Here is a 19520-nt window from a genome sequence, read left to right on the forward strand (position 1 = left end):
AAGGTTGAGACAAATTTTAGGATACAATTCTTTACCACACCTCATAAACGGTGTTAGACGAAAATATTATTTTTCTTAGATCACAATATATTGTAATGTAATTGGTAAAGTATTGGTGTTCGGGCCGCACGACGTTGAGTCGGTGGTCAAGTTTAAAAGGAATATTTTTATACGAACGCTAAGGTCGGTCGCGGCTCGCGCGTCAATCGTAATGTATCGTATTTGTTGTGTTTAAGAAGATATCTAATGTCTATTCCAAGGGTTAATACAACCGACACTTTTTTATATTACAATAATTATAGAAATTATTATTGAAGATGTCTTTCATTCGTTTTTTCGTATTACAAATTAAGCTGTTTATCGAAATGTTAAATACAAGGCATTTAGAAAAACATGCTGGAATGCAGCTGAGCGAGAGTTTTAACAATATCAGATAAACAAAATTCAGACACACTTAACCCTAATTCTTGATGTTTTTCTAACACCATATGCCATTGATCACACAAGGTTTGGAAGCAAGGCCGACATGGGTGACTGTGATTTATTTTTTATCCGAAGGCAACGTTTTTCTTTAGCAGACGATTAAAATAACAAGTTTACCATTTATCCATAATCTTTCTGTAGCACAATGGCAGTAAACTTTGCTAATATAACATTTGAAGTCGTTGTTGATTTTTAATGGTAATAAGGGTAGCGTAGACGATTCCCTCAGACACAGCTCACCGAGTCTCTCGCCGGATCTTCTCAGTGGGTCGCGTTTCCGATCCGATGGTAGATTCTGCGAAGCACGGCTCTGGCCAGGGCCAGTGTTAGCAACACTCCGGTTTGAGCCCCGTGAGCCCACCTACATGTTAGGGCGAAGCAGAAATAGCCTCTCAAGGCTATCAGCATAGGTAGGAGAAAAATAAAGTAGACGATTTACACTTAAGGCGCGACTCCATATGCGTACATTAAGCCAGGGGAGCAACAGGGCCGTCATGATAATCGCCTTATCGTTGCCGCCGCTGACTACTCCCCGAATCCTGATCACGCAGGAGCCAGTCACCGTCGTCGCCCTAGACACGTCCTTACGGATCCATCAGATCCATTAACTCTTGCATTAAGCGCCTTCAGCTCTAACACTAGGAGCAGTCTTAGGGACCCCGGTAACCGTACACGTCGAACTCGGCAAAGAGTTCGACGTGCAACCTAAGCTAAGCATCAGCCCGCTGAGTTTCTCGCCGGATCTTCTCAGCGGGTTGCGATTCCGATCCGGTAGTAGATTAATTCGCGAAGCAGCTGCTCTTGAGCTGTTAGGTCTCCTTTGGAGGCTCTCGGGCAGCTGTTAGATAATCCCATCCCTCCTGGCTGAGCCTTTGCGCGCCCACCTGTCCTGGTCAAACTGGAAAGGCCTGCAGGCCACCAGAAATCCTTCAATGATAAAAAAAGCAACAAGGGAAGTTGCTGCTTATTATACCGCGAAGCAGCGTTCCAATTTCAGGGATAGGGAATTTCTATTACGTCAATTGATAGTTTGACGTCATGTCTCAAAGTAGGTAAGTGAGCACACGTCTGATAGCATCTGATAAATCTTAATAAATAGGCATGTTTGCTCATTTAGTTATGTGGAAAGAACAAAAAATCTGATCCCATCCTTTGCACTCAGATTCAGAGGTAAGATAAAATTCAAAGTTAAGTTAACATATGTAGTCATAACAGATTTTTACTTACGTTAAGTACGTCTGTCAAAACTGGTTAAGGTTTTATTTAATATTGGGAATAAGGGAATTCTGCTTAAGCCTGTTTATCTCTCGCAATAAATGAACAACTCGTAACTAAGCCAGGACGTAATTTATTCCATAATAATGCTCAGTCAAAGCTAATAGGTGAAAGATAATTATGTCAGCGATTATTTCAATGGCGGAAAACAAACGGTCTACAATAAGTGGCGCTCTAAAAAAAAATTTTCCGAGTGTAAAGAGGTCTAAAAACCATTCGATTTACACCAGTATGGTGTCTGTGTTAATGCAATTTTTAATCTCAATTTCACGTTGATTCCGATTGTATTTTAGTATAACCTAATAAAATACGTACATCATTATTATCTTTTTTATCATTATATCGCTTAAAACAGCGAGCTTTATTGGATGACAGAAATATTTTTAGCACGTTATTATCAGATTAACCTGTAGCTGTGACTGACTGAATAACTGAACCTTCAATATTCATAATTTCAAAACCTTAAATTTACTTGAAAATTTTCAGATGTATCTTTTTTTTCTGCTGTCTATTCGCAGGTAGACTAATGGGCTTTTCTAGACACTCACGGACTGATTGATGATCTCAGCTCAACCTTGAGTTTCCTAACACTAGACCTAGCAAAAACAGTGCTTCACAGAATCTACCACAGGGATGTGAAAATACGGTGAGAAACTTGGTGGGTTTTTTCAATGGGTAGACGTATCAAAGACGTTTCTTTGGCTTCTCGAATCAGCAGGGTTGTAAGTAGCGGCTCGACTGTGACTTTAGCATTGCTGATGTCCACGAGCATCGCTAACCTGGTCTCTAAAAGCTAAAAGGAAGCTTGTCTGCAAAACCAATAAAAAAGGATGAAAGATGAACATTATAAAGATATTTTTGTTCGCCTCACTATTTCAACGTGTTTTCCTAGTTCTAAAACTATATTTATATACATACTAGCTGTCTGTAACCGTCCGCTTCGCTGGGAATTTAAAATTAACATTATTATTTCTCACCCCCACAAAGATTCTCATCATTAGCGCCCCCGCAACTGGTGTAGGGAGTCCAACACTCATATAAATATTAGCCTATCCATGAAGTACATGTATTTTCTACATGGATACCAAGTTTCAAGTCAATCGGATGCACGGTTCAGTAGTTATAACGGAACATCAAAAACCACTGTAGATTTATATATTAGTATAGATTTTTTTAAATAAAACAAATTCATTTATTCCTATACATTTAATTTAATTAATTTTTAAAACTCTTTTTTTTCTTTTTCTTCTTATTCGTCTGCAAGTCAAGCAAATCGTCTATTTCCTTCATGTCTTCACCTAAACGCTTCTCACCACTGAAAGGAAATATTAAATAAATATAAATAGTCTGATCTTATTTTTTTTTAAAAGATAGTTCACCTAAAAAAAATAATTATTAAATTGCAAGTATTGTACAATATTGAAAATTATATTGTATATAATTTTTATAATTTTTTTATCAATCCCTGATTTTGGCTTGGTCCGAATCAATTGAAAATCATACCGTCGTTGTCAAACCAAAATCTGCTATGTGCACTTTTTGAGATTTTTACTTTTTTACCTTTTCTTATAGTTCACAGCCCTATCTACCGTATAAGAAAAACTGTTAAGTGTCTATAGCTTTAATATTTATCTATAGCTTTCATTTGATATAGTTCTTAAAAATTCACCTTTTTATAAAATTTTATACGAAAATGTTTTTACTCGTAATAATTCAAAATAGAGTTTTTGCACATAGCAGATTTTGGTTTGACAGCGACGATACAACGTTTTAAACACAAAATACTGTACAAAATCAAACATAGGAAATAATCGCATGAATGTACATTAATGATGCATTAATTTATCTCAATGCAAGTCCTTACGTACTTTGATTTAAGGTGCATATTCGTTTACCTTTTGACGGACAGTATGGTCTTCTGTTTGGTGCTGGCTAGAGCCTGTCCCCAATCTAGGTCACTCCCCTTGATGCGGTACTGAGATAAATCCTCTCCCATCAGTTTCGATAATTCCTTACGTTGTTTGCGCTCTAAATCCTGCGACAAACATTTTCAAGTCGATTGAAGTTTATCGGAGAGCCAAAGAAAAATAGTAATAGTAAATATTTTTCCATATAAAATTTAATAAATTACCAAACAAAAATGCTTCAAAAACGATAGAATTGACTTGCAATTAAAAAGCATTTGTGAAAGTAAAACTCTGATTTATTATTCAATTTAAAATTCGCCAATGAAAAAGGTATTAATTCATTGTATCTTGGGTGTTAGGAGACCGCTTCCAAAAACGAATACAGATGATAGTACTAATGACACCTTTGATGATCGAATGGAAAAGAAATCGTTACTGATTTAAAAAATATATTTTTATTAGCATTAATTACAATCCAATATGTTTGTACAGCTAAACGAAACGATAGTTTCACCAAAAATAAATTACTTTACTTAAAAAAAAACAGCAATGAACAACAAAATCAAAAACAGCTGATGCTCGGATCAACGAACGCCCGGGCGTCGCGCATACTCACACGATCGCACAAATACTTATTAACAACATTTGTCTAAATAACTATCATTAGTACTATCGTATTCCCGATCCTGCGGAAAGAATGGAAAGCAGTCGACGTCGCCCTAAACACGTCATTTCGGATCCTCTCGATCCACTAACGGTGCTTTTAGGCACTTCAAGCACCGGTCACCGTTCTCGTCGAACCCGTCGCCTGCGACGAAGGGCTCGACGAGTAAATTAACCCTCAGACACAGCCCACTGAGTTTCTCGCCGGATCTTCTCAGTGGGTCGCGTTTCCGATCCGGTGGTAGATTCTGCGAAGCACTGCTCTTGCTAGGGTCAGTGTTAGCTACGTCGTCAGGTTTGAGCCCCGCGAGTTCACCTACTAGTTAAGGTTACGCTGATATAGCCTCTCAAGGCTATCAGCTTAGATAGGAAAAAAAAGCTATCGTCTACCTTCGTTTTCGGAAGCGGTCTCCTACTAACACCCGGTACAGCAAAGACTGGCAACACTAAAAAACTTATAATTAAAAAAAAAAGACTAAGGAAAACAAAATCATTTATTCTTAAGCCAAACGAACACCGAACCTACGAAGACAAATCCGATAATTACCTTGGCGGCTTTAGACAGTTCGTCTTGCAGACTCTGCTGCACCGGCCGCGCCGCGCCCGACGCCGCCTTGTCCTCTATTCCTATCTCTTTCGCGGCGGAATCTTCTAGAACCGCGTTCAGAGCCGCGTTGATTTTCTTCGAGGCCTCGTAGAACTTCGCCAGGATCTGAGAGCCGGGCAGGCCCAGTTCGGACGCTATGTCATCGACGTCTTTCATTTGGAATCCCATTGCTATGAAGATTACCTGGACACGGGTTAGTATGTTACGGCTTAGGAAATCGTTTGAGATGATGCCTTCATCTTATTTTTCGGTATCACCCCACACGCCACCGGAGCAGAGTTCATACTATCTAGAACCCCTGCCTCCCTTGGAATTACTGATGTTCATGACCGATAACCATTTATCATCAGGTAAACCGTATACTCATCTACTTCCAATGGAAATTAAAAAAATACGTTTTTTATGGTTAGTGAATTATAGATGATACGAGGGGGTGTTTTTATGTTCGCGGAATGAGGGATATAGGGTGGAAAAAAAACCTGCAAGACGAATACATTTTTCGGATCAATTATACAATTTATATCTTTTTAGGAAGGAGCTTTATAACGGCATGATATTCTATTTTATCCATATTTCCATTTTTTATCCATTATTTTTATTTTCTTTTTATTGCTTAGATATTAGACCCTACCACCAGTATAGATGTCGGAAAAATAATGTAATAATATTATTATTATTATTACATTATTTTTGCCTTATGGCGAAATCAAATTATAAAATTAGTTTTTATTATTTCTACAACCCTATGATAGAGCTGAAGAAAATATCTTTTTTTTTTATTGCATAGTTGGGGAACAAGCTCACAGCCCACCTGGTGTTAAGTGTTTACTGGAGCCCATAGACATCTACGACGTAAATGCGCCACCCACCTTGAGATATAAGTTCTAAGGTCTCAGTATAGTTACAACGGCTACCCCACCCTTCAAACAGAAACGCATTACTGCTTCACGGCAGAAACAGGCACGGTGGTGGTTCCTACCCGCGCGGACACACAAGAGGTCTTACCACCAGTAAATTAATTATGAGTCACTAAACACGTTATCTTAATGAGCATAATCATCCCCCTCCAACCCTCTCATTACGCGAATTTAAAAATGCACCCTCTTAAATAAGACATGCAATTCCCCCCTTACAGGTTCCGTATGAACAGTCATGGATAGAAAGCCAGTTCGTGAGCTCACCTTCTGAACTGCATCCAGCTTGATGGTCGACTTGGTGTGGAAGACGAGTTCGGCCAGCGGCTGCAGCAGGTCCGTGATGAGCCTGTAGTCGGCCTGTTGCTTGGAGTAGGCCTCGAGCCTGGACAGGTCGTGTCCGGTCAAGTACTGCTCTATCAAGTCCTTTGTCAGCACTGTGGTGGGGCAAATATTTTGGTGATTGTTGACATAGAATAAAAAATAAAAGTGTAGGATTCGCGATGGGAACGCATGCAGCGCAGTTAAATTAGGCAATAAAGGTGGTTCATTAACACTAAACAATGGTATGTTTAGTCAAATGACTCATTTTAAACTTTTGCATTGAAAATGCACGTATCATCTTATTGCTTTTGCACATTTGACTTCATAACTTTTTCTTCCCAATTAATCTACAGTTATTAATTATTTTTTTTGGTTACGTTTGTTTATTTTGAGTAATACTTGGCGTATACCGGTATCTACCCGCTATTGTAGAAATAGGTACCAAATAGTACCAATAAGTGTTGGTATGATTAGTGTTAACCGTACAACATCTTTTTATTATGTTTGAGAAATTACTGGTGGCCCGGAGGCCTTTCCAGTTTTACCAGGACAGCTGGGCGAGCCTTTGCTCAGCCAGGAGGGGAGGAAGTGGCTAACAGCTACCCGAACGCCTTCAAAGGAGACCTAACAACTCCAGGGTAGCTGCTTCGCGAATGAATCTACTACCAGATCGGAATCGCGACCCGCTGATAAGATCCGGCGAGAAACTCAGCGGGCTGATGTTAGGTTAGGTTGCACGTCGAACTCTTTGGCAAGTTCAACGAGTACGATTACCGGGGTTCCTACTCCTAGTGTTAGAGCTGAAGGTGTCTAATGTAGGGGTTATTGGCTCTGATGGTTCCGTAAGGTCGTGTCTAGGGCGTCAACAGTGACTGGCTCCTGCGTGATCAGGATTTGAGGAGTAGTCAACGGCGGCAACGATAAGGCGATTATCATGACGCATAGCCTTATCGAAGTACCGTTATTGTACAGCATCTATGAGAGTGCAAAAGAATGGGAAAATGAAACAAAATCCAAAAAGCTCACACAAAGTCTTAAGTTCCTACCATTGTACTTGGACATTATTTCACATTAACTCATCTCGTTTGTTCGTATTTTATTGCAATACATTACGATTTCAAATAAATCAACGCAAATGCCGCCACCTACTTTGAGATATGAGTTCTAAGGTCTCAGTATAGTTACAACGGCTTCCTCACCCTTCAAACCGAAACGCATTACTACTTCACGGCAGAAATACGAACAAGCACGCCATACCGGGTTTGTTAACTTTGACGCTGTCAGTGACGAGCGTTGACAGTGCCAGCGCGGCGGGCAGCCTCCGTAGCGTCCGCGGCAGCAGGCGCGCCGCCCGCCGCGTGAAGTCCGCGCTGTAGGCGCCCAGCCACGCGGCGTCGCGCAGCGCCCGCAGCATTATGCACGAGTGCTCGCCCGTCAGCTCGTTCGCCTTTTGACTGACGCACAAACAAAACGAACTGTTGCAATTGAAACTTCTTATGCTGACGCTACATTAGCGGGCGAAGATTCGTGTCGCGTTGGCGCTTTTTTTTTGATGTGAAACTTCTTTAGAATCGTTGTGATTTCAAACTCAGATGAAACGAAAAAATAAGTCGGTAGTGTTTTTTTTAATACAGCGCCATCTATGAGATTTTTTAATACTAACGTGTGTATGAATCCTCTTGTAGTGAATTTTAATTTAGGATTATACATGAAGTTAAAATATCAATTCACAAAGGGCGCTACCTAATACTATAAAAGACGATTTACAATTATTTACTAATGACAAAATTTTACATATACTTAGACATTTAGGATAGTTGTATTTAAATTTTTGAAGGTTTCACTTCTACCACGTGCGACAGATTGCACACATGTTTTTTTTTCTTTTTTTTCTACCTATGCTGATAACCTTGAGAAGCTATTTCAGCTTCACCCTAACGCGCAGGCGAGCTCACGGGGCTCAAATCGGATTGTTGATAACACTGAGCCTAGTAAGAGCAGTGCTTCGCAGAATCTACCACCGGATCGGAAACGCGACCCACTGAGAAGATCCGGCGAGAAACTCAGTGGGCTGTGTCTATGGGTTAATTCGCATCGTGTAAAATCGTGTAAAACATCGTGTACAGTACATCCGGCATATGCAATGTCCTTTCTACATTACGGCGGGCCAAGATTTGTGTCGTGTTGTGGTGTGCTGTACGACAGAGACGTAATTTAAAATGGAAGGAGTAGTGGCGTTGCATTGTATATTGGTAAATTATTATTTCTTACAATCGTATGAATAATTTGCAAAATAATATGAACTCTATGGTATAGAAGAAAACAAGCACGTTCGTACAGCATTAAAGTCTGGACAGTACTGAAGTGACGTAGGTGTAGCCACCCATCTTGAGATATAAGTTTAAGGTCTCAGTATAGTTGCAACGGCTGCCCCGCCTTTCAAACCGAAACGCATTACTGCTTCACGGCAGAAATAGGTAGGGTGGTGGTACCTACGTGCGGACTCACAAGAGGTCCTACCACCAGTAATAAAACAATTCAGTTTATCGTCAATTATTATTATTTTTTAGCGCCCCCATTTTTTCTACCTACTTAAAAACTACTATAGTGAGAGCTCAGCCGTTGTCTAACAGTCCTCCTAGATGAAATTACAAATCGCCTCCCAAGCCTTTTCAACACAACGCCCCCATTTTTTCTGGGTCTCTTACCGCCCCCCATTAGGCCAGCAGCGCCCACAAGGGGGCGTTATCGCCCACTTTGGGAATAGCTGATTTAAATAATCGATCAAGTACCTCAGATAAACCGGAACGTATTTCTGCGACTTCCAGAACCTCAACAGATCTTCGGTGAGACCGAAGCTGGTGCCGAGGTAGTCCAAGTTCTCGGGCCGGACTTCTGTCAAACGTTTCAGCAGAGTAGGCGGTTTCGATCTGGAATCGTTCAAGCAAAAAACTAAATAACCCTCATTCAAATACGGTTTGTTTTCGCTCGCTCTAAAAACAAAATATTTAAGACATACCTTCACAATAGCGAAACGTAAAATAGTTATTTTTCGTAATTGAATGCAACAGTATCTGTGACGTCATTTGAGGTTAAAATTATTGACAAGCTAGTCATAGATTATGCAATGATATTTACAAAGCAATAATATTCGATTTTTTTTTTACAACCAATGTTAGAGTTACCTTTTGTTCAGGCCAGTGCCTTCAATTCTTTTATAGCATATGTCAAAAATGCTAGCCTTCTAAGGCGCTAAGCATCACTGTATAGTAACATATTGTATTCACTACCCGCTCTTCAAGCACGCTTTACATATCTCAATTTAAATATTATAAGAATAATATCAAGTGCTGGAGTTTTACTACCACAAGAAACTCCCTTATGTATCTCAAGCCGGTACGCATTTAGTGTTTTGAAATCTAATAATTAATTATATTATAATGGTATACAATTAGAAATATTATTCTGTTTATAACAATGAACAAATTGAGGGTAGTTTCGTTAAATTTTTAGGATCTATTATACGGACCTCGGAGCGATGGTCTCTGTCTGCAGCGTGCTTTGTGCGTCTGTCTGTCTGTCTGTCTCTGCATCGGAGGCGTCCTCGTCCAAGCACGGAATGTCTCCGCTGTAGTACGCGGCCAGCTGCTGCAGAGCTCTCTTGCCGTACCCCATCTATGATGCACAATCTAATCATATACTGGTCACTGTCATTAAATAAAGTATCTGTTATCCCAACTGTAAAGCGTGAGATAGAATTATTAAAATCGAAAATATAACACTAGATTAGCTCGTAATTTTTTTTATATAGTACCCGCACAATAATTTTAGAGCATTTTGTTGATAATGTTTCTTATTTTAAATTGTAACTACGCGTATTTATATATTAAAGCGATAAGATCGGATGTGTATAATAGTACTAATTATAAAAAAAAACATTTCAAAATGTAAATCGTTTTTAATGCTTGTTGGCATCCCGCGGAATTACCAAAATTTTGCACAAAACAGTCAAACATTTCCGTTGAAGAGTGAGGCGGTTTTCATTATTACAATTTAGATTGAGTCATCGCGTCTCAAGGTGACATACAAGCCGTAACTGCATACCTAGGTACCATTGTGACACAAAAAAAGAAGCAATATTTACGTAGCTATAGTTACGTGTAATCGACATAGCAATTTGTTTAGGGTGATTTAATAAAATAATACATGAATTCATTAAAGTGATTTGATTCGGTTCTTGTTGTTTGACACCGGAGTAAATTAACCCTCAGACACAGCCCACTAAGTTTCTCGCCGGATCTTCTCAGTGGGTCGCGTTTCCGATCCGGTGGTAGATTCTGCGAAGCACCGCTCTTGCTAGGGCTCGTGTTAGCAACGTCGTCAGGTTTGAGCCCCGTGAGCTCACCTATTTGTTATGGCTACGCTGAAATGGTCTCTTTAGACCAGTCTTTCCCAAAGTGGGCGATAACACCCTCTTGGTGGCGCTGGAGACCTAAAGGGGGGCGGTAAGAGACCCCGAAAGAAACGGGGGCGTTGTGTAGAGGCTTGGGAGGCGATTTGTAATTTCATCTAGGAGGACTCTTAACATCGATTGAACTCTCGCTATAGTGGTTTCTAAGTAGGTGAAAAAATGGGGGCGCTAAAAAATTACTTATTCTCAAAGTAGGCAGTAGACAAAATAAGTTTGGGAACCCCTGCTCTAGATCATCAGCTTAGGTAGGAAAAAAAAGTTGTGTGACGTTGTTTACCCGTTGGTAGGCAGGATGCGTGGCGATCCTCACGATCCTGGCGCCAGACAGCTTCGGGAAGTCCTTGTCGCCGAACTGCTCGCAGATGTTCCAGGGTATGAGGTCGCCCGCCGCCTTGCGACCCCGGCCGAGGCTGTCCCGCACCGACCTGTTAATATCAATTGTGATGTACTGACAGTGACTTTTTGGCGGGAACGCGAGGAGTGAAGTTGTGTAATTTGTTTTATTTTGCCTATTTACTGTTTCTTCAGGTTTAAATGTGTAATAACGGTGGTTCATTAACTGTTTAATATCTGTGAAAGTGCACAAATGTGGGAAAATTAAACAAATCCGCTGGACGTAGCTTCTCGGGATCCTCCAAAAAGTCCACTGAAAAAATCTCAGTAAATGTCCACCATTTTACTGAGATTAAATTTCATCCCATATCATCTCATTTCATTTAATTTCATCCCAGTTGATTAATGTCTCAAATTAATCATCTTCATTTCATTTCCTTTCACTCTATATTATCATTGTTCATAAAAATAAGAACATAAATTAAAATAAGACATGACCTAAAAGTCTTAGTTACCAGGTCATAAAATCCCTTACAAAAATGTACTGACTGTACTTTTTACTCTGAAGTACGTGAGTACGTACGTAGTCTCGTGAGCCCACATGGATGAGTACCAGCACCCTATTTCAGCCGTTAAGCAATAATGCATTCCGAAGGATGGGAGCGATTACATCGTTGACGTCTATGAGTTCTGGTTACGGCCGTTTTCCAATTACAGCACAAGAGCGCATTATTGGAATACTACCATTAAGTAATGATTAATTACAGAGCATAATGCGACTCAGTGACGCACAATGCCGAATTATGCTGAAGCTTAGTTGAGCATTATGCCGCATAATGCGCTCTTGTGCTGTAATTGGAAAACGGCCTACTACTGAACACTAAATGGCCCACGAGAATCTAAGCCACTTCGAGGCTAACGTCGAACAGATATCGTGGTAAAAATTCAAATACCCACAGATTGGTTTCGAATAGTATGTATATACAAATATTGACTATTAAGAATACAATTGCATCAAGTGTGCATGGTATTCATATAGTCCGTACACTAACGAACAACAGGATCGTACTTGTCGGATATGTTTCCCTCTAGGCACAGTTGCAGCACGCACAGCAGCTCGGGCAGGGCGGCGGCGCGGGGCGGGGGGGCGAGCAGCACGAACAAGCAGTGCGCCGGCGCGTCCGCCAGCAGCTGCAGGTCGTTGGGACTGTTCTGCGGACACACCACCCTCATGGTCACACGGGTTCGACTCGGCCGCGACCGGTGTGCTTACTGCAACGTTTTTAACGTTCTCGATAGCGTAAAAGTTAACTCGAATTTGTATGGAGTTGGAACAGCGCCCCTAGCGGCAAACGTTCCGTTATGGGAATTTACTCAGAGGTCGTTTTAAAAAAGGAAACTTTTAGGATACGAACTATTTGATTTGATTTATACAATATGGATGATATACGTAAATCTCAGAGCAACCCCGGCAGCGGCACCCCTACTCTAAGACAGTTCACTCTCTACCTTTTCTTCGATCTCCTGTAAAGTCTCCACCTCGGACTGTCTAGTCAGCGGTTCGAGGGTATCAGCGTTTTAGGGTTCAGTACAGAGATATAACAGTTCCAACTCATACAAATTTCAATTAACTTTTACGCTATCGAGAACGTTCAAAAACTCGCACTAAGCACACTAGGCGGTGAAACGCGCGGTCGACTCGTATCGAGCAAATGCATTGAAGTAGTTATGAATATCTTTTTTTTCCTACCTAGCTGAGAGCCTTGAGAGGCTATTTCAGCGTAACCTTAACTAGCAGGTGAGCTCACGGGGCTCAAACCTGACGACTTGCTAACACGAACCCTAGCAAGAGCCGTGCTTCGCAGAATCTACCACCGGATCGGAAACACGACCCACTGAGAAGATCCGGCGAGAAACTCAGTGGGCTGTGTCTGTGGGTTAATTTACTCGTCAAACCCATCACAAACGACGGGTTCGACAAGAGCGATGATCGGTGCTTGAGGTACCTAAAAGCACCGTTAGTGGGTCGGGAGGATCCGAAATGACGTGTTTGGGGCGACGTCGACTGCTTTCCATTCTGTCCGCTGGATCGGGAATGTAGTTACCGGCGGCCACGATGAGAGGGTTCTCGTGTCGTGCCCCTTTGTCGAAGTAGGGATAGCGTAAAAGTTAACTCAAATGTATATGCAGTTGGCAATAGTGCCCCTAGCAGCAAATGTAGGCAAACGTTACAATTCCATACAGATTTGAGTTAACTTTTACGCTATCGAGAACGTTAAAAAACTGGCACTAAGCACACTGATCGGTGAAACGCGCGGTCGACTAGTATCGAGCAAATGGAATACATTGAAGTATAGTTATGAATATCGAATCTTATGCATGTCTTTAATTAGTTGTTATAAACAGAAATAATTTTGTTCAAAGGATAAAATGTCTCTCATACGAATATTTCGTAAAATGTCTCTCATACTCATACGAAATAAATACATATCGAGGGGTGAAAGGTTTTTAGGATTTTAGGATTTGGTTTACGCATTTATCTTTGTAATTAAACGTCCATTTTAATTGGTATTAGCATCAATAGTTCATTATTTTCAATTGAACTTTAATTAAGTTTACTCCATTCAAATAGATGAATAAGCTTTTTTGTTATAATATTTTTTCCAAATTTTAAACTTTGAATGACTCTCCTTAATCAACAAGCCTTTCACCACTCGATATGTATCTATTATATATAATTACATCGATATACCTTATAGTGACTGGCGACGTAAATGGAGACTAGTCGATGTAAGAACGCCTCGGCCGCCTTGTGATAGCAGAACAGCGCGTCCCTGTTCACTCGGTACAGCTCGCAGGCGGCGGGGGGCGGAGCGCCCACCCCCATGGACGGGGGCGGCGCCTCCAGGCACAGGAGCGAGTTCAGCCATGATTCTATTGGATCCCCGGAGCGATAACGAATCGGTTCGTCTAGTTTTATCTGGAAATGTTTTTATTAAGTCTACCTTTGATATCCAGCACGTAATAATTTTGCTTCTGTTTTTAAAGGACACAGGAAAAAGAAATTATAAATATATATAATTTATATTGCTTATATGGGTCGACGAGCTCACAGCCCACCTAGTGTTAAGTGGTTACCGGACCCCATAGACATCTACAGCGTAAATGCGCCACCCACCTTGAGATATAAGTTCTAAGGTCTCAGTATAGTTACAACGGCTACCCCACCCTTCAAACCGAAACGCATTACTGCTTCACGGCAGAAATAGGTGTGATGGGTGGTACCACGCAGACTCTTATTTCCTTAATAATAATCAGTGAAGATAATATTTACCGGAGGGGGGGCATTATGTTGGGTCTGTAGCTGTGCGAAGAGCTTCAAGGACAGAGCCCGTCCGGTGCCTTCATATCCGGAGACAGTGGACGACAGCAGAGCGAGTGGAGCCTTCTGTGCGGCCGCGGCTACGTGCACCAGCGGGATGGCTGCGGCTTCATCCACCAGCACCAGGTCAGCAGCCGACAGTAGGGAGTGGTCGTCTGGGGTTATGTACTACAAGAAGAAAATGAAATCTATTGTTTCCACGTTGTAGTTGCTTTTATTTGCTTGCTTCGGATTGTTATTTAGCAATCCTTATTTCAGAATAAAATTTATTTTTTTGTTCGTTGTCTATTGTTGGCTCGAGGAAATAGCGTTCTCAAGGCTATCAGCATAGGTAGGGAAAAATAAATAAATAAGAATTTGGTTATCCATTATCATGTTTGAGCCTCTAGTTTAAAAAAAATCATCAATCAATAAAAAAATCATTAGATTTTGTTTGTTAGATGTTTTAAAATTAAATTTATCATCATAATTTAATTGCATGAATACAATACATACTTGTACAGTCTGTCTAGAGTTCCTAGCGATATTAACTCTGACAATGGCCTTCTTGAAATCCGGATTCGTTGACCTCACGATGTTATAATCAATATGCTCTTGGTACAAGCAAGCGTCGAGACCCCTGAGTAGGAACTCGAATAGGGTGATCAAGTTCTCGGGATGGGGAGAGGTCACGTAGATGTTGACGTAGCCGAGAGCTACTGCGGCCGCTACGGCGAGCCCCAGGCATGCTGACTTACCGCGACCACGGGCGGCCGTCAGGCAGTGCGGAGGCCTGAAATAGTTAATAAATCAAATATACATCTTTTGCAATATTTTTTTTAATTAATATTGATTGCAATAGAATAAAGCAGTGTCCTATGACTTAAAATAGATCAAAAAATGACTTTTTTGCAAGAACAAGCAAAAGATCATTTGAACTTTTCGTACGACTTCTGAAATTGTTAGTCGACATAATTTAAAACTTTTAAAGTTTAATCGTGCGTTTTTTTTGTCATTAAATTAATTGTGACCTTTCAAATAATTCACACTTTTCGTGGTCATCGAGATATATGAATATTTTGCGAAACTAAACTAGGCTCAACGATATGGCTTTGACTCAAATATGTAAAATTTAAATGAATTATACAAATTTTCGTTATTGAAGATCCCTAATTCTTACCTTGATTGTTTGTCTGCTAATGTGTTGATGAGTGCAATCAGGGCCGTTGCCTGGTCATATGTCCGAGTTAAAGCCACTAACGGTCCTGCAGGTGGAGAGTCGGATAGTGATGATATGAGCTCAGTCAATTTTGGGTTAACACGCTAGAACAATATTATATGACTAACTATAATGTACAAGACATGACAATGTGTTAAATTTGTTATTAAACAGAATGAAAGACTGCATTTGTTTTAGGATAAAGAATGGCTTATAAGAGGTTTTAATTAAGAACAAGATATCTGATGGCTTAAAATACTAGGTTATTTACTAGCCACAATAGCAAATAATAGAGTGGAGTGAAAACTGCTGCAAGAGGACTTTGTGAATTGAGATTGCACTAAAGGGCTGTGTTTAAAAATAATCAAAAAGCAAAATGAGATATTCCACATATGTCTAGTATTTTTTATTTTACATTTACATAATTATATTTTATATTATTTAATGGGACGTTCAGTCTCCAAATACCAAATATCTTTCATTATGATATTAACTCTGACCTGAAATCTAACACAGACATAGTATTTGTGGTATTGTAGTCACAGTCATTAACTACATTACAATGAGGTGATCGAAATGAAATTTTCATTACATGTATACAATTTTATAATTTTATCTCTCAAACTTCATAACCATTTTGTTGGCCTTCATTGTATTCATTGAATTAATATATAAATTACTATTAAAATTTCAAAAAACTATTTATTACCTCTGGTGTAGCATCTACAGGGTCGATTTGGGCGGTTTTGGATGATATCGGCAGAACCGTCAGTGAATCATCAAGTACCAAACATCTAGGGTTATCTGCTAGAGACAATAGAAATCTTTCATTGAAACGATTGACCACTGTGTCATAGGCTTCAGTTTTGAATCTGTAAATTAAATATAAATTTTATTTAATTTCTCTTAAAAGTATTATAAAATTTATTGTGAAAATATTAAATTAACTAAAATTGTAGTTGTCACTGGACGTTTATACTGTTCTCATGAGATTATAATGATATGGTATTTAAATGTAGTAGGGTAATTTGCATTTTAATTGGGATCAATTATCGTAGAGCAACTCTTCAAGAGAGCTTGTTAATTCGTGTATATAAATAATAATAATACAAATGGTGCAACATACTTTATTTAAAAGCAATTTTTTTCATTACAGTATTGTATTAGAAACTAGCGACCCGCCCTCGCTTCGCTTCGGAAACTGTAATTTATTATTGATTTCTCCACTATTTAATGGATGTTATTATAAATATAAACCTTCCTCTTCAATCACTCTATTAAAAAATACCGCATCAAAATCCGTTGCGTAGTTTTAAAGATTTAAGCATACATAGGGATATAGGGACAGAGAAAGCGATTTGTTTTATACTATGCAGGGATTATATAATATTATTATAGATAGTATAGATATGTATTTAGTTTCTTATATGTATAAGGTACTCACAAAACGCCCTACCACCATCACTAGTACCTAATTACGATTTTGTCCCTATGTATGGACAGACAGATATAGGGACAGAGAAAGCGACTTTGTTTTATACTATGTAGTGATTAAGAACAGAATAATACCTTGAGTGTACATCCATTGTTATTGAATGTAGTTGTCTCAGAGAATCCATGGTTTTAAGTAAGAATATTATAAGACCACCCCCTTCTACAGTTTCAATTGTTCGTGCCATCAAATTGGGGGTGAGAGCTTCAAAATCCTAAAAATAAAGGTCATATACATTAAACCAAAAATTTGACCTCATGTCACATCATCACTGGTTTTTTTTTCTTATATTGCTAAGATGGATGGACGAGCTCACGGCCCACCTGGTGTTAAGTGGTTACTGGAGCCCATAGACATCTATAACGTAAATGCGCCACCCACCTTGAGATATAAGTTCTAAGGTCTCAGTATAGTTACAATGGCTGCCCCACCCTTCAAGTCGAAACGCATTACTGCTTCACGGCAGAAATAGGCAAGGTGGTGGTACCTACCTGCGCGGACTCACAAGAGGTCCTACCACCAGTAAAAATTTAAAAATTAATTTAAAAATTGAAAGTTTTTTTACTGTTTGCATTTTACCATGAAAAAATTAAGTTACTGGATGGTAACCAATAACCAAATTTTACATGAGCCACTCTAGTTTTTGGTGTAGCTTTATATAGCGTACCTTTCAAAACATGTCTTTTTAATTTGTAACTTACTTGCAAAACGCAAACTCCATATGTCTGACCGAGCATTGCATGACTTTCCGAATAATATCTACCATGAATAGTAGTGGCCACTCTGAATGCATCAAACAGTGATTCTTCAGAGACTTCCAGTTTTCCAGCTGCTATTTTCTTGGCTCTTTTACGGCCATGACTAAAAGGAATTCATTTATAATCAATATTCTAAAAGTATGAAATCATGTATTGTTTTGGGTAGTTAACTATTGTTACAATACAATTCTCTAAAGATTGTTACTTACTTGCTAATTGCTTCATCTTTGTTCTTATAGCACCAGAGTACTGTTGGTCTAGCCTTTACTGTCGATTTGACTAACATATCATATAAAATGGGCACCTGAAATAAGTTTTTTTGAGATTTTTTGTTAAATTGATTTAAAATGCGATTTGCGTGACACGTCTTGCTGGATATAGATAGCTAATGTACCAATTGTTCTGATTGCAACTTGATATCTAAGGCAGGAATAATTGTTGTGGTGTCGGACAAATTTGAATGATAGAAATGTTTTTTTCATACAGAAAAATTAGTTACATTTAGAAATATAATATGTGCATCACAAATTTTAATACCGTACATTTTCATAAATAAAAAGCCAATATTCAAATATCAACGTAGATATGTATTACAATTGTATTGTTTTTAGATACTTAAGTTTTAAAGATATAGAAAAAGTACATAGGTACTTGTATACTGTGTACTTGTATGTGCTTAACACTAACCCTTTAATTTTATCACCATGCTTATTTTATTAGTTGAAGAATTTTTCATTTACCTGATCTCTGCTTTTGTCTCCAATGAGAAGAAACATGGTGCGATGGCCAAGTTTAACTCCATTCTCTATCATAACCCTGATACGATTATCAATTTTCTTTTTCACCATTTTCGGATATATTCAATCAAATCGATTAAACTAGCGTTAAAATTAAATTGTTTAAAATTTTATAACCTAAAATTCAAAACAAAAGCACACTTCATGTTATTTGTTACATGTAATAGACAGGCAAAGACAATACAGCCCATACTACCAAGACTGATTACAAAAGCTGAAGGCAAGCTTATTTAAGTAAGGTAAACTAAAAGTAGACGAAACGAGATTTGAAGAGGCTAAGTAAGGCGAGACTAGACTAGACAAGCTCAGACTAGACTAGACCAGAATCGGCTAGGCCTGACTAGGCTAGGTCTAGACCGGACTAAACTATAGTTTAATTCATTCGGCTAAACGTGTCAGAATGACCCACAGTAAATAAATAGTAAAACAGTAACTTTCGTACCATAAATACGACCAAAGATTGCAACATAATAGGCTGGCTTACACTTGGCTGAATTCAGACGACTGAATTCAGTCAAGTGCATTAAGTAAGTTAATCTACTGAATTCAGTAGCAAGGATGGTTTCTGACTGACTGAATCATTTAGAAGCCTAATTAGAAACGCATTTAGGAAGGTGTAATCGCATTTAGTTACTGAATGGTTTCATTCAGTCGTCCCATAGCTCTCCGTGCGGACGTTTTAGTTTGTTTTTTGCTTCCGAATAAAAAGTATTAATTTCGGTCGCCTTTATTTAATGTGCCAGACATTTATAAATAGCCCGACATGTTTCAGGGATAGTTTTTTTCATCAGGGGTTGGGATAATGAAGAACTAAATTTTAAATCTTGATACGAATTTCCTACGAATTTCCTGTTGCAAGAAATCTTAATGTTACAACCAATCTTTCTTTTGGACTTATACTATCGTAGGATTAGAT

General features: G+C 39.1%; 1 protein-coding gene across 1 annotated transcript; it reads right to left on the reverse strand.

The window, feature by feature from the left end:
• Positions 1 to 2949: 2949 nt before the first annotated feature.
• On the reverse strand, positions 2950 to 18783 carry l(1)G0020 (RNA cytidine acetyltransferase l(1)G0020). The gene is made up of 18 exons (XM_028174002.2): positions 18548 to 18783; positions 18017 to 18111; positions 17751 to 17910; positions 17127 to 17263; positions 16267 to 16429; positions 15519 to 15661; positions 14855 to 15131; positions 14312 to 14527; positions 13730 to 13957; positions 12047 to 12189; positions 10922 to 11069; positions 9703 to 9848; positions 8966 to 9103; positions 7431 to 7627; positions 6117 to 6286; positions 4876 to 5118; positions 3654 to 3793; positions 2950 to 3073 (listed from the first exon to the last, which is right to left on the reverse strand). The coding sequence occupies exons 1-18, from the start codon at positions 18653 to 18655 to the stop codon at positions 2974 to 2976; spliced, it is 2952 nt and encodes a 983-aa protein (XP_028029803.2). The 5' UTR covers positions 18656 to 18783; the 3' UTR covers positions 2950 to 2973.
• Positions 18784 to 19520: the final 737 nt, after the last annotated feature.

This window comes from Bombyx mandarina, chromosome A1, assembly GCF_030267445.1.
Source record: "Bombyx mandarina strain Sakado chromosome A1, ASM3026744v2".
Classification (NCBI taxonomy): domain Eukaryota; kingdom Metazoa; phylum Arthropoda; class Insecta; order Lepidoptera; family Bombycidae; genus Bombyx; species Bombyx mandarina.